Source organism: Poecilia reticulata, linkage group LG22, assembly GCF_000633615.1.
Source record: "Poecilia reticulata strain Guanapo linkage group LG22, Guppy_female_1.0+MT, whole genome shotgun sequence".
NCBI lineage: Eukaryota > Metazoa > Chordata > Actinopteri > Cyprinodontiformes > Poeciliidae > Poecilia > Poecilia reticulata.
This window is the reverse complement of record NC_024352.1, coordinates 4,608,826-4,634,282: the sequence shown is the minus strand read 5'-3', so window position 1 is coordinate 4,634,282 and position 25,457 is coordinate 4,608,826. Positions and strand designations below refer to the sequence as shown.

Below are 25,457 nucleotides of genomic sequence, written 5' to 3'. Positions count from 1 at the left end.
GCCAGTTTTGCCTGTTTTCCCTGCCAAAATTGAACAACTTATGTTTTGAAAAACAATTTTGGTTGCAAAGACTTCATTTTCCATTATTGTTGTTTAATTTGTTGTGATTTATTTTGGAAATTTAAAATATTTTCCGGCCCTTTAAAAATTAAAACATGTTTGTTTGAGTGGGTGTGCTTGCTTTATTATGGCTTCATTATTATGCTAACTGAAAATGGTCTCAAAATGACAATATTATCGTTTATCGCAAATCATTTCTGGGACACTTTATCGTCTAGCAAAATATGTCATTGTGAGGGGCCTACCAACCACCAGTAAAATATTGAACCATTATTCCTTTCTCTTCCATTTTACAAACACGGATTGATTTTTCCTGATCTATCATCAAAGATCCTGATAAAACACATTAAAGTTTGTGTTTGCAAAGGGGTAAAATGTGCAAAAAGCCCAAGGGAAACAACACAAATTAGTTTTTTTTTAAGCAATTCAATACTTATTCCCTCTAACAAAATGTCTTTAGTTTTTTTGTGTTTGGGCTCCTGTGGGTCTGACTTGCCGTCCGCTGTCTTCCAGGAGTCCCACACGCGGTTCTCTCCGCAGGCGGGAGGGACTGCCTGCACGCCGGAGACACCTGCTCCAGCGATGACACCTGCAGCCCACGACTGCGCACCCTCAGGCAGTGCGTGGCGGGAGACGGCAGCATGAAGCTGGGGCCCGGGGCGCGGAGCCAGTGCGAGAACGCCATGACGGCGCTGCTGTCCACCCCTCTGCATGGCTGCCAGTGCAAGCGAGGGATGAAGAGAGAGAAGAACTGCCTGAGCATTTACTGGAGCCTTCACCAGTCGGTGCTGCACGGTGAGATTAGCGGTGTGCGCACAGAGAACGTGCGTACGGCTGAGCGGTGGGCGAGAGCAGGTACATGCTCTCTCATTGGTGGGATTACTGCGCGTGTTGCTGCTGGCCACCGCGCGTGAATGAGGCGCCCGCCTCCACACGGCTCAACGGCAGAATCCGGGCTGAGAGCGAAAAGAACGATTATTATGTCAAAAAAAAAAAAAGGTAGAAAAACCAGGGCCCCGATTCCTTTTATTCCACCCACGCACATTATATTTGATCACTTTTGTGCTCGTTCCCAGCGCTCTTCTCTGATCATCGCCGAAGCCCATTATTTGTCATACCCTGACATTCAAGAGGAGGCATTTAGAGCGGAGTTTTACTTTCATCACGTAAGAAAGCGAGTGCAGCAGAGGCACGGGGATGACAGCGCCGGGTGTTTTGTGGAAGGCAAATGCAAATGCCAAGTCACAACACCGAGATGCGCAGATGAAACAGAAGCGTTTGAGGTGTAGCTACACCAGCCAGCCGTGATTCTTAGCGTGATTCTTTCTGCAGCGGCAGAAATGTTTGCGCACGTTTAAAAACTTTTGAAATTCTTGTATCTAAAATTAAGACCTTAAAATGTCTTGAATTCATTTTAAAAATGTAAGTTGGCCTTAAATATGTTGATGACATGTCTTAAATTGTCTCCTGTCAGGACTAATCTTACATTTTATACAGTTTTTTTTTTCTCGTGAGACTTTTTTCTCCAGCAAAAGTTGAAGTGACTGTGTTCTCTGACGGCTGTGGCTATCTGTAACTAGCTGCTAATAGCCTTCCTGGTAAGCTAGCTGACTGGCTATTTTGTGTTTATCATGGTGTAAATTTATCGCCGGTTGACTGGATGACATTAATCTTTGATACCGATTCACTTCTGTTGCCAACACATTCACAGTTTTTATCTTGTGTTTTTCTGTTGTGATACAGGTAATAAGTTTCATTCATAATGGTGGAAAAATGTGGATTTGTCAAAATCTGCTGAAACTCTGATTTGTACAGTTCCGTTAATGTGCCACTGTACCAGATCACTTTTAGCAAGAACTCTTAAACTATTTAACGTTTGCAGTTTGTCACCTTAACTTAAATTAGTTTAATTTTAGTTTAATTTATTCATCCTATTTACCAACATGTAGGACTGGATATTTATTGTATTGTTCATCATCATTCTAAACATTTCTTGTAAGATATTTGATTTATTGTCAATGAATTTCAATTACAAAAAAAAAAAGAGACTTGTCTAAAACTTTTATTTTTACTTTTTTCTCCACTGTTTCACAAGAGCATCAATAAGTTTTGGTGAAGTCAAAAATATGATGAAATGCAGTGCAGTTTAGAGATAGAAATCTCCCTTCTTTAAGTAAGGTTGTCCTGAAGAAGCTTTCAGAACATTAAATGAGAATGTTTTTAAAAACATTAAAGCCATACAGTTACCTAAAAACCTAGCAATAAATGGTCATTTTTCTCATATTCACGGTGGCCCTAAAATTCCAAAACGTCCAAATCGCTCACGCCTGCTCACACCAACCGCACATTCCGATTTACGGGCAAACTTTATACCACCGATTCTTTCTTTTACATCCACACATTCCTATCTGTAGAAATTCACAGCCATTTTATTTTACAAGACAATATTACTACTAGAGGAGGCAGCCAAGAAGAAACTCCTGTAAAAGGAAGCATCAACACAGACAGCCAGTCTGCAGCAAGTACACGGCTGCACTGCAAAAGATTGGTAAAAAAATATATATTTTCTCTGATAAATCTTCCCAACCGCATAGTACATTCGAGATCTATTTGTTCAGGGAAGAAAAGTTAAAAACCGCTATAAAGTCCTGAGTGAAAAGTGAAGCATCCTGGTCCAAAATCCCTGTGTGGGTTATTGCTTCCCATCTAGTAAAAGAGCTCATTCACAATACAATGCCAACAAACAGTGGGATCAAAAGTCCACATGAGCAACGATTTCATTTTGTTAAAGTGAGTCACAAGGTAAACGTGATAATGTAGTGGCTTAAGGGGGATAAGTATCAGCCGGTAGGGTTGTGTATCTCTGGCTGACAACTGATTTTGATTGTGACAATGTGACCAATCAGATATTAGCTCATTTCTGTGGGGGAAAAAAAAAGGAATTTCACATTAAATTTTTGATTATGTAAATTGTTTAGGGTGACCTCCTCTCAGCCGGTGTTTCTTGGAGACAGGCACCAGCCTTGACTCACTATTGACATGCTTATGCTAAAACATAAAAAAGCCAACAAATTTATCAATAACAACAAAGGAGTGGGTCAACATTTATCAATATCTGACTCAAAAGTTGATACCGGATTACAGAAGCTGAAAACGACAAGGCCAAGTGTAAATATTAGTGAGTCTTAGGAAACGGCTTTACACGACAAAAAGACAAAGAGCTCAATTAGGATTTACCACAGAAGACCAATGAAATGCCCTAAGCAAACTTAGACAACGTAAAATGTTGCTTCAATTTTGGGCTATTCAATCTGGGTTTTTTTTGCATTTTCCAGGACTGAGTCTGGTGGAGAGCTACCCCTATGAGCCAGAGGAGAGGGGCTCCGACTACGTTCGTCTGGCTTCCATCGCTGCAGGTAACCGGCAGGCAGAGTTTCCTTAAACTACCTTACAAAAACACTAGAACACAAACATGCATGTCACTACAGAAATAATAGCCAACATCCCCCACAAGTCCTTTATAAAAATATGAACATCCCGTATCATGTTACAACCACAAACCTAATTGATTTTCTTTGAGATGTGATCTTCCAAACCAATACAAAGTTGTGACGTAACATTAAACTTATGATGGTTTTTTACGTTTCTTTACAAATACAAAACTGAAGGAGTGGTATGCAGTAACATTCTTCTGGTTCTGGTCTGTTCTGCACCCTCAGAACCAGAACCAAACATGGAGAAGCAGCTTCTATGCCCCACAAATCTGGAGCAAACTTCTAGAAAACTGCACATCAGACGAAACACAGGGTTCCTTTAAATCCAGTCTAAAAATCTAGCTGTTTGGAGTTGGAACGTTGAATGTAATCTTTATTGCTTGTTTTATGTTTTTATGGCATGAAGCAATTGACTTGCGATGCCACTGTACAAATCAGCTGGACTTGATATTCCACCAGCAGTCCAAAATTAGCATTAGCAAAATTAGCATCCCCGCACCATGACGCAGCTGTGTGGCAAGGCTACCGAACATTCACTCAACGGGGATGAACACAAAAATTTGCCACATTCTGGTAGATCTCTAGATAATTAAAAAAAAAAAAAAAAAATTGAACAAATTATCATGCATTTTTAAAATACATTAAAACTGTGATGTGAGGAAAATGTGGAACAGTACAAGGGATCGGAAGAGTCAGTAGAAGCCGTTGTTATCCTCCATCATTTTGACAGAACACAGTGGTGGATACACAGGTGGCTTTGTGAAGTGTTTGATGAGTTACAGGCCTCAGTCTCCTTTTGTCTCGTCTCTGAGCCCGTGGGCAAGCCGTGGGGTTGGCATGCGCGGCTGTGTGCCCCCGAGGCACAGTTTAATTACCTATTTACTTTAATGCAGCGGGAAGCACAGACACTGGGTAGCAGACAGACAGAAAGACGAAGCATAACGAAGAAATAAATATTAGATTGACAAAAAGGGGGAAAAAAAAGGAGGAGTAAGACAGCTGTTTTCTTTTTTATTTCTTTGAATACTTGGAAAAGGGAAGAAAGTCTGGCACACAAATCAGAAGCTTCATTCATTTCTTGCCGTCAGAGAAGACACAAAGTCATCTGCTTTTATTTGCCCGACATCAGCTGCGCTTTGAAATGGTGAAGCCGAGACAGAAAGTCTGTGAAGTGTGTTTTAAATAAACAGATTACGAGAGAAAACACTCCTTTGTCCAAGATTTCACAAAAAAATGTTTTCAATACATGATGCCACAACAATTTAGTGAAAGGAGCCTGAATGTCGAATTAGTAGTTTTTGTCTGGACGTGGATGAAGTGAGCAATAATGACTTACATGTGTTTAATTACACATGATTGTTGTTTTTCATTCCAGATTTGAATCCTTAGCTTAGGTTAGGTTGGTAGATTTAGATCAAAGATCTCATCCAATGCCCACTCTAATCTAACTGGAGTGGTCTAGTCAAAGTCTGGACTTAATTGAAATGGTAAATGGCCTGCACTTTTATAGCACTTTATCAAGTCTAGACGACTTTGAAACCCTTTACACTACATTCAGCTATTCAGCCATTCATTCATGTTGATGGTGGTGAGCTATATTGTAGCCACAGCTAGCATTCGACTGGCGCCCTCGACCTCCATCAGCAGGGAAGGCAGGTGAACCGTCCTGCCCATGAACCAAACCACTGAGCGGAGTAATGCAACGCAGAGCGATATGTTTGAATTAAAGCGCTTCTTCAAAGTGAAGTCAGCCAAAATTCCTCCACAGCCATGCAAGAGACTCATTGCCAATTGTCTCAAACACTTAATGCTGCTTGTTGATGCCATGGGTAGCAGAGAAACAGAGGAATTCTCTAAGGGGGTAAATACCTCTCTCAGCATTGCGCTTTGCACAGCAGTTCTGCTTGAAAAGCTTTGAGAGCGCAAAAAGAATGAATCAGAGGAAAGTAGTCCACAGCATAAAAGTGCTTGGTGCTTTGCTCTGAACAGCAGGCTGGTGGCTGAATGTGTCAGAGAGTATTGCGGTGAATTCAGAGTGCTGGTTCTCCCCGACACGTAGACACCGTTTAGCTCTCTAACCACAGCAAAACTACCAGGAAGAAGAGATTTACCTTCCACAACTTAGGCCTGGATCCCCGTAAAGCTGCGGTAATACTCCTCTGCCATTTTTGCTGACATTTTATGAGACTCGTTTTAAGGAAATAAAGGAGGTTTGTAAAACAACAAACCCTTTCAGAGGCTTTTCCTTTTAATACCATACATACCAGAATGTATTACAAGCCTGGCGGGCCACCAGGCTTTACTTGCCTTTACCCTGTCCCACCAGGCCAGGCGTTGTTTATTTTAAATAGGTTTTTATACACCACTAACTGTAACGATGGATTAAGCTAGGTTTAGAGTTGACGCATTGAACTGGGTGTGAGAGGTTGAGCACCAGTTGTGCCGTCCCTGCACGCGCCCCTTTGGCCTCTCATGTTATTTCCAAATTATGATGCCTGCTTGTGCACCTCTGAGATTTTGTACGTTATCACATTAAACACAATAACAAATGGGCTGCTGGTGAACTGGTGAAAACCTGCTTTCATGCATTTGAACTTTGTGTGATGTTTTTCATCACCCTTTTCTGATAGAGGGTGAACTCTGGAAACAAGGGCGGGAAATGGTTCATAACTTTTGCCGTTGATTTCGCCCTTCTTTTCCTTTTTGTGTATAAAAATCTCTGTCTTGAAAGGCCTTATTGTCTTATTTCCAAAATTAATAAAGTCATTCTTGTCAGTTTCTATTTCAGTTTTAAGTGTCTTGGCCTGCTGATTTCAGTGAAGCATCTGAATTTAGCTCATCGTGTCATTAGCCAGTCATGTTATATATAAACTGTATTTCTCTCAGTTCTGTAGCAGTGGTGTGCAGTTGTTTTTTTTTAATCCAGGAAGGAGATGCTGCTCTGTACCATTATGCTGCCTTGGCAAAGCAGTTTGTCATGGGTACAACAACCCACTGCAGTTCTGCTCACAAATGTGAGTTGAGTACATGACTAAACAGAAAAATGAAGCTATGGAGAAATCAGAATCAACTGGTATTGGCAGGTTAAGGTTTTCCAAAAGGTCTAGTTTTCACTTCAGAAGTAGGGCTGGATGATATGAGTGAAAAACTTTTAACGATTAGCGTTTAAGTCGATATTGATAACTGGTTTAAATACCTGAAATATTGCCAAAGTGGTGGTACGATCTTTCCTGTTTTATCCACAGTAAGAAGTCATGAGGGACGGTGGCAAAACTTGAAACTGCTGCGCATGTTTCTCAAGTTATTGCTAGGTAACCCAACAGGTTGTTACTAGGTAACCAAAGACTGAGTAGTTAATGCCATCAACCATGTGTGAGGTGTCTCAATGAGAGGTTGAGCAGCTAAAGCCTTTCATTTGCCTACATCTCCCAGAATGCTGTGCGATTGGAGTTCGGTAACAATTCCATATATTAAATATTCTATCACATGTGTTGTCTACTGATATTGATCACATTGATCGTGACATATATGGTTATTGATTTATTGTCCAGCCTTACTCAGACGTCATCTCTCCTTAGACTGACTGACTGTTTTGGGTCGATTGGTTCATTTTTTCTGAATTAATGAAAACATAATAGCTAACTCATTATCTGGTATTTAATGAAAATAGCTAAAGAATTACCACAGGCATCGTCATGTCTTGTCACCTCATCCATGCTGCTCACTGGAATGACACCCGTTGTTCCTCCGCTGCTCTGAGTTACAGCCGGGCTGGACAGGCACTGTCCCGCATCCTCATAAATTTTATTCCTGTAACTACACAGGAGGTCAAAGTTGACATCCACGCCGTGCATCTCGACAAGTCGGCTGCCAAAACAACGGAGGCGTGATTAATGGATGTTTTTCCACCCTTACAGCACGTCTCCCTCAAACAGAGTAATGACCCTTTTCAAAGATGCAAGCCGGAGCTGCAGCTCGTCATATTTGGAAGAGAATTCAAATAACAAAGTGCTTCACCCTGCACCAATTAATCAGCTAACTGCAGTACAGTCAGTAGCGTTGAGAGTCCTGCACCCAGAGAGGAGCTCTTTAATGCATCGTTGGCCCGGAGGAGGGCTACAAATTGTGCTTCCTCATACAAGAATTTTACACTTCATGCTCCCTGGCTGGAGAGAAAATACGCCATCAGTTGGGTTTGTGTTGGGTGTCTGATGCAACAAGTTGCTTGTTAAAGCAATAAGGAAATCAGCTGCTTAGATCCAGCAGATCCAGCATCACTATGTAAGTCCATGTTGCCATGGAGTCCTGTAGAACAACCCAATGAAAAGTCTACAGCAGGGGTGTGAAACATCTCCCAGATGAAGTCTTTCATCTGACTTCATCTCCCAGAATACTTTGTGGTTCTGGATTGGGAGTTCAGTGAATATTCTATCTAAAAACAAAACAAAACAGTGATTTACAGTTAAAACAAATAAGGCATTACAAACTGAACAGAAGAGAAAAAAAACTGACACATCAGCCAGTTTCACTTGACAGGCAGCTGAACTGCTGAGCATTGTAAATGTCTTGGGGCTCTTCTCGACTGCCAGCTGAACTTTTCAGAAAGCAGAGCGTCTTTATAAGTGGGTTTGGTTACCTAAGCTGCGACTACAAACCTAGATTAAACAGGATTGGGTCTTGGGAATTGTAATATGTGGGAACATCTCCAATTTGCATTGACATGACAAGGAAAAAAGCCAGGAAAAAAAAAATAAACAACCAACTGTTCACATCCATTTTTTCTCAGCTTCAGATGAAGTTCAGAAGGAGTTATTGTGTTGCCGTGGCCACAGGTGTCTTTAACAAAGTTATTTGTTCCAAATGTCAACAAGCAGCCCTCAGACACTGAACTTCTCTGTGATTATAGGTGTTGTTTTTGTGGTGAGGTTCAGTTTTGTACCTGTCTATTATTTGTGAGCTAAAATATTTTCTACTTCTTTTTACTTTGGTGTAAAAAAAGATGCATTCTGTTCTATTATTTTGTCTTTTATATGTTTTATGGATGAAAAAATTCTGTTTTCCATTTAAATCATTTTCTTATAGCTCTTTCTGGCTCCAAGTTGTCTAGTTGAAATGTGAACATCCACCCCAGTATTAAGCCTCTTCAGCCTCTTGCAAGTTTTTTGGGGGTGAATTAGGGATGAAAACAATTAATCAACTTACAATTAATTGTCCATAAATGGTTTATTTTCCCCCCCCATTTGATTAAATGACCTTCTGCCAGGGTTGCAGTGTGCTCTCCATCCAGCAGCGGGCAACGCTGGTCATCCTTAAGCAGAACCAGTTAATACAGAAATAAAGATGGCAGGGGCATCCCAGAACAGGAAAGAGAAACAGTCCAAATAGGTGTGGGATGCAGAATGAACTTTATGCAGTTCTTTTTTAAAATATAAAACACTCAAGTTCCTTAAGTTTAATCAAGCTCATTCAGTTGAGCTGTGTGGTGAAGCAGCATCAACTTCTTAGTCAAAACTTACTTATGCACCATGTAGGTGAGGATGCGATGATAACAAAAGCAGAGGGCATAATGCAGAAAAATTTTAACAAGGTGGGAAAAAAAACTGTGCCAATAAGCAAGGTTGAGTTTATTAAGGTGAGAAAACCACAACTTGCTGTTTATTCAGTCAGTGTTTGACACAGCTGACACAAAAAATTCAAATGTAATGATGTGCTTCTTTATTCAAATTCAGCATATGAAAAATTTAGCTCATGTTATGGAGAGACAGTCGGCCTCTTGACACAAGAGAAAACGTGTGTATTTAAGAAAATGGCCGTTTATCAACATTAGTCAATCGATAAAACTAGTCAACTTTAGATTAACTCAATTGATAACTTGCATTGCTATGGTGAAGATTTGTGAGACCACCTATTTTATGTTAAAGTGGAACTAAAACTGACGTGAAACTATTCAGACAAGTTATGAAAATTCCAGAGTGGAAAGTGCCAAGAGACACCAACACCAGCTGTGTTTCCATTACAAATATGAAAAACTTTGTTGATATTCCGCTAATGTCGAAAAAACACAATTTTGCAATTGCAGTGTTTCCGTTAAAGGAATTAAATTAAAACCACATGTGCCATGATCCTTCTACCACTTCATCATATTCGCCAGAAGTAACATCCAACCATTGATCATGTGACTCGTGCAATGCGGGGGAGGAAAGTGCTTCCATTGCAGTTTTCTAAAATTAACAAATTTTGTTGCAGCTGAAAAACCACCTCATCCTGACGCAAAAACTTTCTTTTAACTTGAGTTTTTTTTCCCCCAAGATGGTGTGTTTCCATTAACCAAGCATTTATTTCAAATCCACGCTGTTTTACGGTCAATGGCAACACAGCTACTGTTACGGCATGTTAGCAGCAGATTAAACTGTCATAATAGCTGAAAAAAAGCGCCCAAAGAACCTGAAGAGCACAATAGCATAATGACCAAAAAAATTACATTCACAATGCAACCTTGCCATTAACACCCCTTTAGGAAACAATTTGTCAAAGTCCAACCAGTGTACGCCGGTGGGCTTCCAAGCATTTAAGTCAGGAACACAGTAACCCGTGCTCTGCGATGGGCCGTTAGCTCGCTCTCCAAGGTCACTCCTTTTTTCATATACGTCAGCTCGGTCAGAGTTAAATCCATCTGGAGACACAAACACAGTCACTTAACAAACTAATGAGAGCCTCTATCTGCCAGAGGAGCTGAGCGTCATCATGGCAGTATTGACTGTAGGGTGCAGGGGAGGGGGATCTCTGGGGAGGAAAAAAAAAAGAGAGAAAACATGAACACATGATGATGGATTGGGAAACAATGCGGCCGAAACAGCAGCGGTTCTGAAGGGAGCTTTTCACTGCCTCCACAGAGGAGGCTCATTAACAAGGAAGGCAGTGAGGGAGGGAGGGATGGAGCAGACTGTGGAGAATAGATGAGCAGACAGAGAGGGACCTGAGCAAAGAGAAAGAAAAAAAGACGGATGACAACGGAAGGAAAACGGGTAGGGAAGGAGAGAATCAGGGGTTTGAGGGATGGCCCCAGATGTAAAGGAGGGAGTGGTTGATAGATGAATAGATTGATGAAGGGGAAGGAACAGTAATTACAGACCTTGTTGTGTGGTTGGAGAGATGGAGGAGCCCCCTTCTTCTCCGCTGCCACTCTGCATTAACCTTGTAGAATGAAATATTCAGCTATTAGGCCTTGGCTGAAACACATCCAGCACCAGAGCTCATGCAGCATTTAAACACCACTCATGTTCTATTCATTGCAAAGAGGTTTATTACAAATAATCAGCAGTTTTGGATTTTAACTCCAGATGCAGTTTTATGGTTTTATCCGCCGAGTCCGGAGGTGTGAGAGTGGCGAGTCGCGATCAGCCCCAATTAAGTCTGGGGATCATTTGTAAACATTGCATGGGATTTGAACTTCTCACACACCACACAGAGGGATAAAAAGCTTTGTTTTTAACCTCTCATTTGTGGGTTTTTTTTGTTTTTTGCTTATTCCCACAGAGTCTGAGGTAACGACAGTGAACCGCTGCCTGGATGCCGCCAAGGCGTGCAACATAGATGAGACGTGTCAAAAGCTGCGCACCGAGTACGTCTCAGCCTGCATCCAGCCGTCGGCCCGCTCGGGGCCATGTAACCGACCAAAGTGCAACAAGGCGCTCAGGAAGTTCTTTGACCGCGTTCCCCCCGACTACACCCATGAGTTGCTGTTCTGTCCCTGCACCGACACTGCCTGCGCCGAGCGCCGCAGGCAAACCATTGTGCCGTCCTGCTCGTACGAAGAAAAGGACAAGCCCAACTGCCTGGCTCAGCTGCGAGACTGCAAACAAGACTACGTGTGCAGGTAGACTCTTGGCCCGTTTTTTGGAAATGTTCGTGTTCAGATTGTCTGAACGAGGCATTGCAGCTGGAGCTCAGTTAAGAGTTGACAATTGCCTGTTTACATGTTAGAAGTTATGAACCTGCTGTCATCTGAACAAACATACTGCTCCATAATGAACACAATGAAGGCTGCTGTAAATGCTCAGGCTAGTTAGGATGGCCACCAATGACGGCGGATAAACAGTCAATGGTAGAGAAAGTTGTTTCTCTGCCATTGGCACATTTAGCAGCACGTACACAAGCATGATTAACAATGCCAACACACTCCTCCTGGCTCTGACTGGTTGGTTTCAACTGGTGCGTTTCTTCAGATGAAAATAGTGGCACCAGGAAGAGGTGGAGGAAATCGATGTTTGTCATAGATTATCTGTCTCATGCACTCATGACATCATTTCAACAAATATGTACAAAACTTGTATAAAAATGACATACTCCACTTTAAAACAGCAGTAGTTTTATGAAATATGTTTTTTACATATTTCTTAAAACCATCACCATTTTGTGACAGTTTGACATGAGACTCTGGGGGGGCGAAAAAAGCACAAAAACTGAGCTCCTTGGCCTTCACCCTGTGGTTCCAAAGCAATCTATAGATATATACTGCTCTGTCAGGGGGAAAAAAAACAACAAAATAGAGAAGAGGAGGGTCTTCTCTATTTCAATCATGCTCATAAACATGCAACTCAATATGCTAATAGCGGAGAAACGACTTAGAGTCAAAGAAAAACTGCTTATCCAATGTCATCGGTGGCCATGCTAACTAGCCTGAGCATTTCCAACAGACTCTGTGGGGGACTAGCTGTAGCCTACCCTAGCAGACAGCAAGGGGAAGGGTGTGAGTAGCGCGTACATGAGGGTGACTGACAGTGCCCCAGTGGGGAGGCCATCATTCTTCACAGAGGAGTAAGTGAGGTGCATGGATTCCCACTTTGACACTGTTTCAATGGGTTTCGCCTGCAGTCTCTAGATAGAAATCTAAAATGATCAGACTGGTGTGACTTTAACTGGATTCGTTCTATACTGGGCAGAAATTCTTTAAAGCAAAATAAGACCACAGGGAAGTCAGGAGGGGCTCAGGACTCCATTCAATGATGATTTACTGCTAGAGAATAAATTGTATTCCAACCTAAAAGATTGCTTTGCCAAGTGTTATGTGTTCATTTAGATGCAAGCTGTCAGTTGTGGTTAATTATTCTCAGTTGTGATATTTGTTAACTTCATTTAATTAGCTCAATTAAAGTCCGCATTCATTCTCCGAAGGACACAGCTAGCAACAAGCAGCCATGTCTTTATCACTTGAGATTCGTTTTGTTTTTCTGGACGCTCGCAAAATATTAAACACCAACACATCCTCTTGACATGAGAGCAAAAGACAGAAAACTCATGCAAAAAAAAAAAATGTTATGGTTGCACAGCCTAAAATGTGTTTACGTGATGTACTAATGAAAACTAGACGCCGTGAAAATTTTAATGAATTGCAGTTTGTTGAATCAAAAATCCGAACAACGTTATGAAGTCATTAGGATGCATACGGGATGTCTCTCGGGAGCAAGGACTTCTCACACGCGTCCCGTCTGTTTTCTCTGTCAGCAAACCATCGCCAACATTTAATCTGGCTCCTTTCAAATGTCAAAAAGACAAAGGACTTCATCTGTCATGGCTATCGATCAGGTGTCGTCCGGCCGCGAACGGACCATCTCAAGGCCTCGTCTTGGCCCCCCTCATAATCCCATACCAGTCATCCAGCATTAAGTGCCCGCCTGCGGAGACTGCCTTCACTCACTGCACAGCCCTTTGAGTTTTATGCACATCATTACATTGACATGACAAATGAGGGCAGGACGCAGAGCTGCAGCGCCCTGAGGGAATCCTGCTGCAAGTTCTAGTGGATGGGGTGGCCAGTGATGCGGCGTAATGGTCAAGATAGCCTTGGATGATGATGACGGTTATGTGGGTAGTGGTATGGGTCGCTGGCTGAAAAGGCAAGGAGGGGGAGTGACCGTGGGAGGAAGTGTTCATATGCAGCATCCATATCCATCTAATATTCCAGCAATGGCTGGCAGGGAGGCGTGCCGTCTGCACCCATGGTATTTAGAGAGTGGAGCCAAGGCCTGTCTGTGCCCCTCATTGACTCTATACAGTCTGGCAGCCTTCCAGAAGATAACGGGATGGGGAAAAGAGTGTCCGGATCAGAAACGGAGGAATGAATGTCACTAGAGGTGACTGGATTATGGGTTGGAAGTGCCGTGGAGTGGGAACTCTTGCGGAGCGGAGGGAGTTGATGTAGGAGTACGAGTATTTAGATGAGCATTGTGGGTTTTAGATCTCCGTCCTGTTGTTAGGAGAAAGCGCCGGTGCTCGACACCACTGAGCGACACAATGAGTGCAGCGGCCAAGCAGCCGGCGAATGATGGATGGCGTGTTATTGCTCCCGCAGGTCCCGCTGGGCTCAGTTCCAGTATGACTGTGAAGCGTCCGAGCACAGCGCCAGTGGCTGCAAGAGGGAGAATCATGGATCATGTCTACTCGCGTACACCGGCTTGATAGGTAAGGACCGAGCCTTTCGGTTTTACTTCTTGCTCACTCGCACCAGCCTCCGTGATAGATCTGGATCAAAAAAGGGCCTTTTTATGCCAAGAAAGGCTCAGAATTGTCAAGCTCACTGAACACGACTCAAAAGAACGAATCGAGGATTGTGATGAGAAGCATGTCTCAGTGATCGATGGTGGTCTGATTATAATGCCGGTGGCTGTGCACATTAAAGTAGAGCAATTACAACTATTGACTGCTGTTTTAAGAGAATTATCCCCAACATGATGATGAGGTGGAGTGCACAGAAGCTTAAAACATGGCTATTGTACCTTAGATAAAAAAGTTAAGTGATCACACAATGCACAGAAGATTGTTGGAAACCACTCAGTTTAAAGAAGTTATCATAAGACAACAATACCATGCCTAACTATAGTTAGTTCTTGACAACATGACACTGTGCTTCATAACTTCTTTAAAAAAAGTTTTTAAAATAGCAGCATCGAGTGAAAACTGGATAAAACAGTCAAGGTCACATCACTAGTTTGACAGTATTTCAAGTATTTTAAACAAAAAACTAATCAATTATCAATATTGACCAAAAAAAAAAAATTAATCATGATACGTTTTTCAGCCATGTCGTCCAGCCGTAATCCCAGACCACACAGGTAAACATGAAGCTTGGTTTTTAAATTAAGATATTTATTATTGATGGAGAAAAAAGATCCAAACCCACATGGCCCGGTGTGAAAAAGTGATTGCCCCCCTTGTTAAAACATAACTGCGATTTAACACACCTGAGTTCACCGTCTCTGGACAAACCCAGGCGCCAAAGATGTCCAGAACAAATTGCCAGAACTTTTTCTTCACTACTTCTTCATCGCAGACATTCGTGCGAACGTCTTTATCTTTTCCCACGTTTTAAATTCCTCTCACTGTCCGTCCAAATGACTACATTTACATGCAGATGAACATCTCCATCTAAACCTGATTAGGCCAGTGTTGTGTGATGATAGAAATTGCTGCGTAAAGACCTTTATTTGATTATTATAATCAGAGTGAAGTCTTAATCGGCCTACGCACAACGAGATTAAATTAGCCAGAGTTCTACCCAAATTGACGTTCAACTCCTCTGATATTTTTATGTGTTGCGTCAGAAGCTGCACATCCCGTTTCATTTTTACACATACAGTAGCTGACCAATCTGTAAGGGAAAGCCTAAATACCGAGGCACAGCTAAAACTGTTAAATATTCATTTTGCTGAGACTGCGTCCTATTGGCCCAGTTCAGGCATGGTGATGTAAGAATCTGTCTTTGCTCAAATGTACCCGTAGAAATCCAGATCTGCCTCATCTTCTCTTCTCTCCATTACAGGAAGCACGATAACTCCCAACTACCTTGACAACTCCACTTCCAACGTGGGACCCTGGTGCTCCTGTGCAGCAAGTGGCAACCACAGGGAGCAATGCAATGACTTCTTGGCCTTTTTCCATGACAACGTTTGTCTGAGTAAGTAACAGGAAGTAGCTGTGGCAAGAGTCATAACATAACCGACTCAGTTAGGGACCAGAACAACTATGAAGAGACCTGGTAGCTCTAAAAAGATGTGTTTGTTTAGAAGGGACTAGTCTGGTAAAAAACACTTATTTGCTAAATTAAGATGGTCTGTACTCTCAACTATTGAGAAACGATTGCTTTATAGAGGTGTAGACACTTTTGAAGTTTTAAACTTTACCCAATTGTAGCCCACAGAATTGGACCCCCAGAATTTGATTGGACATTGGAAAAAATTGTTGTAAGTTGTGCTTAATAGGAGTTAGCCTATCACCAAAGCCGAATATAGCATCTCAGTGCTAAACATGCACAGACGTCCCCAGCGCTAATGTCAGCGTTCACAGTCCATACAAGTTCCATGAATGATCCGGAGTTCCCGAAACACTGCAGAACTAAATATGTATAATAGATCTTTGCACCAATCTGATTGTTAAATAGCCTAAATAACAGATTAAAAACAATATATTTCTTTACTATTGAGCTCAAATGTCTATTTAACAATCCAGCAGCAAAAAAGGTTTCTGAATCGAAAATGTTGCTTATTTTGTCGATGTATGGTTTTTGATTAAAAGGCAATAAATTACAGACCCTGCAATGAACTCAATTAAAAAAATTTAAAGTCCCACCAGAACGTTAAATTGATTTAAGAACAACATGTGAATGTGGAGGAGCTTTTCTTCTGTGAGGACAGGAAATCAGACAATTAACAGGAATATGGATGGAGCTCAAAACTGGTCAATCCTGGAAGAAAACCTATTAATGCCTGCAACAGCCAACGGTACAATGGAAAGGTTTAGATCAAAACATATAAGTTTGAATGACCCAGTCAAAGTCTAGACCTAAATTTAGTCGAGAATCTGTGGCAAGAACCGAAAATCGTTGGAAGAATGATGACGTTCTGTAGCATGAAATGCCAATAAAATCCAGTTTGTCGTGACAAAATGTGAATAAATTTTTAAAAATTGTTACAGCTAAAACAGCCATGCAGATTCTACACATGCAGTTATGAAGATATTTCTTAGAGAGATGAACATGCAGCCAGATAACCACGTAAGAAAAATTGTAACTCGTCAAACTAGACAGGATTTGTTTGCTTGTTCTCAGTGCTGCTCCAACACTGAGTTTGCTTTCAGCCTGCAGTGGAATTAGCATGGAAGATCTAATCAGTCTTTAGCTATTCCATTAACTCAAAGTACTGCATGTTCCAACACCTTACCTAGTACCTCCTCTGTGGTGTCCAGCTGCAATTCATTTCAGCTTCATTTTAATCTGTTTACTTTTATTGCACTGAATCAAAGCGGAAGTCACCACAGACAAAAGCCCAATCATACCAAATTTATTCAAATATGCAGTGGAAGCCAGATATTTACATACACGGAAAAAAAAAAAAAAAAAATTCCTCACTGCTTGAAGTTAAATTAGGTAAAACTTTTGTTTTACCTAATTTAAAAACAACTAAATATTCAAAATATGGTTTGAATAACCATAATTAAATTATCTAATTTAGTTGTTTTTAAATTAGGTAAAACAAAAGTTTTACCTAATTTAACTTCAGGCAGTGAGGACTTTGGGTTTGAATATGGTTATTCAAACCATATTCACAATATGGTTTGAATAACCATATTTTGGTCATTCAAAATATGAATTTTGAATAACCAAAAATCATATTTGCTAAATGCCAGAAAACCTGCCAAGAACTGAGTGGAAGGCAATGGCCAGGCTAGTATAGAAGATCAGTATCCACTACTGCCTTTGTTCAAAGAAGCAATGTTAAAGACAACTCAAGCTCACCTATATCTGCCTTTATAGATACTTAAATAACTGCAGTAAGTTGAGGAACAAATCTGAACTTTTTGGCAACTCAGTGAACAGCAGCATGACAAGAACACAGACAACCGGTGGCAAAATGGAAAATAAAACCCTGAGATGCTGCACTGCGAAAGGTGATTATAAAATGAAGTCAAGTGAGTTAATGAGGAAAGGAGCGGAGATGGGAAAGGCAGTGCAGCTGTGAAGTAGCTGAAGCCACCAGAAAACAATCACAGAACACCAAACCTGTTCCATCACGGACTAAAACAAAAACCAATGATGTTCTAACGCTACCTCTTATAAAGACACTGATCTCCTCCAGGACAATCTCTAACTCCCAACCTGATTGGGGAAGTTCATCATATTTCAGGCTCTTACTGGGATATGTTAACAGAGCAGAACAGATCCGAAAACTGTACCAGTCTGTAGTGGTGATCTTTTACAGATCTTCATTTTTGTCAGAAGTGGTGCTAAGAATTTTGATCTACAGGCAGGGTTTCCTCCAGTGGATTCTAAGTGTGACGGGCCACCAGGCCTTGCCCACCAGTAGGCTAAGCATTGTTTGTTTATTTTAAATAGATTTTTATTCCCCAGTATCAGTGACAGTAAAGATGAATTAAGATAGGTTTGTAGTTGATGCATTGACCTGAGGTGTCCACCAATTGCGCTGTCCCTGGAACTGCCTGTTGGCCTCACACACTATTATTTTTAAATTATGACGTCTGCTCATACACTTCAGAATTTTTGTAACTTAAGTTTTAACACAGAAACACACAGTGGTCTGCTCTAGCGCCCCCTACCACCAGGCTTAGCAAGTTTTTTGGGGGGAAACCCTGACATGGATGAGTGTGAAATGATGGGCAACAATATCTTAGGCTTTTCTTCTAAACTTTCATACTTTCAAACCTGCTCCAGTGAAAGGGGACACCATGTTTATGACGTAGTGGTACAAATCATGTGTAGTGACTACAGGCAAAGTCGGTGATTTAATCAAATCAACAAACACGTCAGGAGGGAGAAAGTATGAGTCGGTTTCTAAGCTCGCTGTTTTAACTTTTGGAAATACCACCGTCTTTGAACCCCAACTCAGTGTGCTACTTCCACAGACAAATTAACTTGACTTAAACAAATAGAAGACAATGTTGTATTGGCAAAAACAACATGGGAAAACAATTCCAGTTGCTCTGTTCAGTACTCCCGACTCACTTTCATCATGGTGCCTCAATGGGAGTAGGTGATGTAGTTGCAAAGGGTCAATAAAAAAAAAGAGAATCAGACAAGAAGTGGATTCAAACTTGCGTTCAACAAAAATCTGATAAAGAATCCCCTTGATAATTGGCAACAGGCAGAATTACTACAATATTAAGAAACCAACACAAATTACTCATCCGATTTGTCTTTGTGGAAAACCACAAAGACACTTGTGCTTTCTTATGAAAAATCAAGAAAAGTTGGCAATTTGGCAGCCAGAACCAGTTTTTAAAGAATATCTTTAGCTGCACAAAGGACTGTATTATCAAAAATATGTGTTTTTTATATATAACAGTGGGTGATAATGCTGCTAATGGAGACATTTTCAGTATAACACTGTTATAGCAGATAAACCACGGCTTACATCCAGCATTATCCACCAATTCTCTTCAGTCTTAGACTCTGTGTTGTAGCTTTTATTCATCATCCAGAGGCAACCAGGCTGCTTTGATGTTGAGAGATCATCCCTCCGAATGAATGATGCACCAGTGACAGAAAGAATGACACTGGTGACTAAGTAGTACAAATTGTGGCTGCTGGTTTCGCAGGCAGCGAAGTTTGTTTTGGGTTATTATTTTGTCTAACAATAGACGACAAGTTCTTACGAGGCTGTCGCTGTGAGTAACAGCATTAGTGATGAGCCAGTGACTCCAGAGACGAGACGAACTGTAACAGACATCATGTGGTGACAAAATGCAAGGTCACAGCTTGTTACGTCTGTATAAAGCTGACATTGTTTAGGCCCGGCGAGGGTAAAACTGTGCTTTAGATGTATCGTAGCTACTCTGATTTCACCAGACACAGAAAATATAGCAACTATTTCAAAGACAGCTGCTCTCTTTTATTATTTTTATTCTCTCCTAAGATAACAAATGTTTCAAATGAATACAGACTCTAAAAAAGAAGTCTAAACAGCTATGAGATGGTGCTGAAGTCAAACCTAATTTAAACATTGAGTTAAGCTAAAAAATAATAAATCTACTGCCCCCTTCGGGCTAAGCATTTTGTTTATATATTATAGTTCTTTTTAAAATACACCAGTAGCAGTGATACCAAAGATGGAAAGGTTGAATGTTAGCATTGCATTAGACTGACTCTGTAACCACCATGGGTCTATACGCAAACAACTTCAGCAAATAAAGTGACACGTCATGGATAAAGGATTTTTAAAAAAAAGACACTTCAAAGATACTGTAGGTTAAAACAAATTCAATGCAAAATATGTATGTTTATTCTAATCATACTTTTTTCAGACTTCCTTGTTGGTGTTAGGTATTAATAGTGCCATCCAATAATGCAGTCATATTTTCAAATTTCCTGTACACCTCAAACATTTTTCAACTCACAGACATGGTAAACCACTGGATGTCTGGCCTGGTGCTCCTACTGCTGGGCTTAGCACGTTTTCTAGGGGAAACCCTGTAGACGGCTTTGTTTTCTATTAGATGCATTAATACAAAACCACATGCGATTTGGTATTAGGCCACTTATTTCAAGCAGCATTTTTCCTCTCAACCTTCAAACTACTTCTCAACTTTCTTCTTCTTTCTGCTGCTCTCTACGCGGGTCGGTCCAGCAGATTATTTGACTTCATTTCATTTCAACCCTCTGCATATCCATCCATGAACCTTTTCTGTAGTTTTGCTCTTTTACCTCTGGCAGTTTCATATTCAACCTTCTAAATCCAACTTACTATTTTTGACTGACGACAATAACTTCATCTGAATGTGTGTGTGCGTGAACATAACGTGTGTTTGTGTATTTGGGAAATAAAAATCAATATCAATAGGAGAGGCAAAATGGAAGAAATGATTTCCCAAACATTGGCAATACTGATCTTGTGACAAGATGGCTGCTGTGTCTAGAACAAATGAATGTGTTACAAGATGATGGCTGGACAACATGTCGCATGTAGGATCACGTGCTTAGTATTGGTATTCAACACGTGGGTTCGAATGTAAATGCGTCAAGCATGAACCAAGCTCTAGGCTCAGGTCACATCAGGTTCTGGTGATGTTCTGTTGCATTTGACCTCTGGTTGACATGGTAACGGCATACATTTGACAATTGGTCCCAGAGCGAAGCTTTCTAGAAACGCAATGCGAGTCATGTCCGTTTAAAACGTAAACCGCAACATTTAGAGACACTGACATCAGTCACATCGTGACTTTAAGGAAAAACATGATATTTAAATTCTCCTTTGAAGTCTAGTTCTGGTTCATATAAGAAAAAAAAAAGTGAATTCATTTGACCAAATGTTATGCGAAATCCTTATCCAGATAGTTTCTTTAAAACCAAAATCCTGCAAAACATTTCTTACCTCTGGTAAATTCACTTTCCTCCCACAAAGGAGGAAAATGAATGTGTTTTTACAGATCGTCCTTTTTGTATTCTGTGAAGGAGGAACCTCGCTGCTTCTTATTCTTGAATGGTTAACCTCTGGGTTATCTGGTTGTTCTTTGTCTCAAAAGTCCACACGCAGCTAGAAGTTACCCGTCTGGGTTACTTTGTCGGTGAAAAGAAATGGCTGCACATCTAGAGGCAGACCTGGGACTTACAGTTGAAGTCGCTTCTTGAATTGTAGCAGTTGTCCTACAACCATGGAGGCAGCTGGAGGAAATCTTGCTCCAAAGGAAAAGCATCCTCTCCATAACTTTATTGTAGCTGAATTTTAGAGTAAATCTCCAACAATCAGAAAGGATTTTGTTTCCTTAACTAAATTATTTTTAGTCTGAGTGCACGACGGGACAGATCTAAATAGAACTGCAGAATATCAGACATATAACATTGATAATGATTAAGTTTAATTTTTCTTGTTCTTTTCCCATCATTAAAAAAAAACTCCATTACTCTCAGCTCTCAATAATCAACGGAGCATTTCTTCTTGGCACTGCTGCAGTTAAATCCTTCTTAAAATTGTAGGCATTTCTGCCAATCCGTCTTTTGCGATAAGCAGCAAGTCTTTGATACTGGGAGTCCTCCTGTCCATCTCCCTCATTTTTAGCTCCCTCCAAAGATGCTCTGTCAGACGTACCAATTGGTAATATGAACTCCAAAAACCCTTCATATTATTTCCAGTCAGCAGGAATAAGCTGGACCATTGATCCGCCGTCATCTCACGATTGCCGAAAGTTAAACTGCGAGCGAGTTGCCCCTTCAGGGTTCTCTGTGGTGAGAAAAACTTTCCAGATTAGTCAGACATGTTTCACTAACTTGATGGAAGTCTTGCTTTTCCATTGAACTACTTGTGTGCACCAAGACTCAGACTCTCCCTGCCTGCTCTTGTGTGCTATTTACTCTAAGCTTCTTAGCTCCATAGAGACTCAAAGAAAAAAAAAAGACCGACTGGCCTCATTTTCCTGTGTTATAGGAAAATAAAATGAAAAATGTCCTTCCCATCTGAGTAAATGGTGGAAGTGAAGCGGTATATGCAAGATAATAAGGATGAACAAGTTTCTAATGGGAATGGCGATTTATGAATCGGTGATGCATGTCGAGCTCTCATCATAAACGAAAGTCTGTGTAGCTAAGCCGTAGACAGAGCGCTCTGCTCTCTGGGGAAGAGAAATTATGATTTGGCAAAAAATTGAATTTTGGGCAATTACAGAGAGCATGCAGTTGGGCTCATAAGTTTACATACGCCACTAGAATTTCTGCCTTTTGGACATTTTGCTGAAAGTATGAATAATGCATCATGGTTATTTGTTGTGTGAATTCATGTTTTATCAAACTCATCTTTACACATACGCMAAACATTTTGAGGATTCTCTGTGTGGCTTGACGTAGTAGACATTGGATTCTTTTGGTGTTGCCACCATACTCCCCATTTTTGATTAACATCCTGCTTGTAGAGCGTCTTTAAACGTTCCCACATCACATTTTCCAAAGAGTTCTGTATGTCAGCTAAAGTTGTCTGCAGATCTTTGTATTTTTAAGTTTCTTTTTTTCACTAGTGGCCATTATTGAACAGTAAGTAGAGAGGAAACGGCGAACAGAGAAAACCCATGTAGCAAATGGTCAAAAGTGGAAATTGAACTCAGAATGACCATCCAGAACCATTTTCGCAGTAGCTCCGACTTAACTTGTGTTCACAAGCCCTGGAAGAACGAGACCGCGGGTGCTTCCTGGACGCCTGCCTGGTGAGGTGTTCCAGGCACCCCTCTGGATGGAGACTCAGGACATGCTGGAAAGGACTGTGTTTCTCGACTGGTCTGAAAACGCCTTGGGATTCCCCCAGAGGAGAAGGTCGGACAGTGGAGGGAGAAGTCTGGGCCCCAGCGATCCGACTCCGGATAAGCAAGAAGGAAGGTTCATTAGTGACAGGTTTTGTATTATATTTTTCCTGAAAAATCTCTCAAATATTTGAAATTCTTGCTGCGTACATAAACATATGAGTTCTAATTTGCCTGGTGAGAGTCTGGAGACAATCCATATCTGCAGAGGTAAAAGTCTATGGCTTCCTTGTGTTTTTTTTTTTTTTTTTTTCTTACTGAGCCATTACTGATGCGATACCTCCTTTTAGTTTCTTTTACGGCTAAATCTTGACTAAATTCAGCTTTGTTTTTCAAGCACCTTCCCTGGTGAATGGTCCAGCTTGCTGAGACAGGACTTCAGATGGCCTTTGATGACTTTGTAATTGAGCGTAATTTGGTTTCCTGCCTCCGAACTAATGAGGCGAGAAGAAAGAACAGCGGCAGGGCTGAATACAGTTGTTTGCAGACAGAGGGGAGGAAAACTGCTGAGGGAAAAAAAAAAAAAAGAAAAATGTCGCGCTCCGGAGTGAGCGCACTCAGGTCCTAAAAAACATCTGTCACCCTGCTTTACCTCCTCATCACAGCAATAACAGCCAAATCACCATGCAGAACGACGAATCTGGACTTCTTCATTTTCTGCGAGCTGAGAGTGTCAGGGACAAAAAAAAAGAAGAGGAGGACAGATGGAGGTGAAGCTAATTTATTCCTGCAATTATTTGAAATTTTCTCTCTGCAAGTCAAATTGCGGCGGGTAATAGGAAAGAGTGAGTGCACCCAGGGATTCATCAGCCAGGTTAGGGACAGGATGGTATGCACGGGGTGTGCTCTGCCGCCGCTGGCTAAGCTGTGAAGTCAGGGTATGAGAAAAAAAAAATAACCCTTGGGGGAAAAACTTTAAAGTCAAAGAGATATGAGTGGTGGTGCTTAACAGCAGTGTCCATTGATTTACAAAGGAGCTGTCACAACAGCTTACCACTGAAGATATCAATTGGCACTTCGTCTCAGCATGCTAGCGGGTGGTGAGCAGCTGGAGTTGTACCTCTCATCCTTGTGCCTGCCAGGAGATTGCTGCGTGCTACTGAAGGGTAACTGCACACTTATAGCGCTCCTGCGTACTTCCCCACCTGTCCCACCGACACCGCTGACCCACGGCGTCATTAGTATGCCGATACACAGGCTTATCTGCAAGCTACGTACAACGTCACATGGATTCTGTCTTCCTCAGTGGTATAGCTAAGTATTTCTATGCCTTGAAGCCTTTTAACCTTTTTTGTCATAGTACAGCCACACACCTTAATGCACTGTATTGTGATATACCAACACTAAATACAGGATGGTATTGAAGTGGAAGGAATATTACACATCCTTTTTGTATTGCACACATTTCTATTAGTATTTAATCTCCATGAGTTGAGCGGTGGAACCACCTTTCACTGTGATGAAACTTGCTTTAGTTTTAAAGTAAAAGTTTTGCTCATTATTCTTTACAAAACAGCTCAAGGTAAGTCAGTTTGAATGGAGAGCAACGAGATTCACTGCTATCTTTAAAAGGCTTCCACATACTGAAGAGATATAATCTTTGAGCAACCTGGACTCTAAACCGTGTCAACCATCAAACCCGTCCATGGATGGTGACAGTCAACTGTGCCGATCGGATACATTTCTCGCGACACAATCCCTTAATTTCCCACAATCCAAATGGATACTAGCTAGTTTGTTGAGTTAGCTGGAGGCCTAGCCGCATTTCTTGTGACTGTTTGTGCCGACTCTCACCCTTATCAGCCTGACGTTGCGCACATGACAGTTTGATTTGAACAGTTTCCCGCCGAGTCATTTACTGTAGCACACAGAGTACACAGTTGTAAAAATGTATCTTTGCACGGACGTGTCCTGCATTGAGAACACTTCGAGTATGCGCTGACCAATGTAGAATGAAGTGGGGGCCACATGAATTTTCTTTGATCTGAAATATTCTGTTGTAGCTCAAGTCTCTTCCACCGTGTTTTACAGTGAAGTTGGTGTGTTCAGCGTTACGTTCTGCATTGGTTTTTCTCCACAAAGTTTACTTCTGGTCACTTCTGACCAGAGTACCACACATTGTGCAGCAACCACTAAATAATCTTTCTTAATTTTTTTTCTTTCAACAAAAACTTTCTTTTTGCCACGCTTGAATGAAGCACATTTTAAGAGTGCATGTTGTTGGTACTTCTAAACGGTGCTGCCGTCTTACCAGGTTTGTCTTGAAAAGAAGTTTGTTTTTTTTAAATCTAGTTAAATTAACGTTATGACCAATATAGACTGTTATAATAGCTGAGGACGACTGCAGCTCCACTAGAGGTAACAAGATCATTTCACATCAGTTGTTTAACCCTTTAAATTTTTTAGATAATTGCTAGGTGCTCCATGAGGCGTTCAAAGCTAGGGATATTGTTTCACAAGCTAACCATGCAGACTCCCTGATCAGTCTGCTGTGTCCCTTGCTCTATGTGATGTCGTTTGTTCACCAATGTTCTCTAGCAAACTTCTAATGTCTTCAAGCAACACCTTTATTTTTATGTCATTAAATCACACACAGATTGGCTACTTGCTAAT

At 41.2% G+C, this 25,457-nt stretch overlaps 1 protein-coding gene across 1 annotated transcript in view; it reads left to right on the top strand.

The window, feature by feature from the left end:
* The window catches only part of gfra4a (GDNF family receptor alpha 4a), a 184,632-nt gene that overhangs the window by 147,022 nt on the left and 12,153 nt on the right, over positions 1 to 25,457 (top strand). Inside the window, exons 2-6 of the mRNA XM_008398805.2 lie at positions 574 to 855; positions 3,396 to 3,476; positions 11,091 to 11,430; positions 13,906 to 14,015; positions 15,373 to 15,507. Coding sequence (XP_008397027.1) covers positions 574 to 855; positions 3,396 to 3,476; positions 11,091 to 11,430; positions 13,906 to 14,015; positions 15,373 to 15,507 — 948 coding nt within the window. The remainder of the gene's footprint in view (positions 1 to 573; positions 856 to 3,395; positions 3,477 to 11,090; positions 11,431 to 13,905; positions 14,016 to 15,372; positions 15,508 to 25,457) is intronic.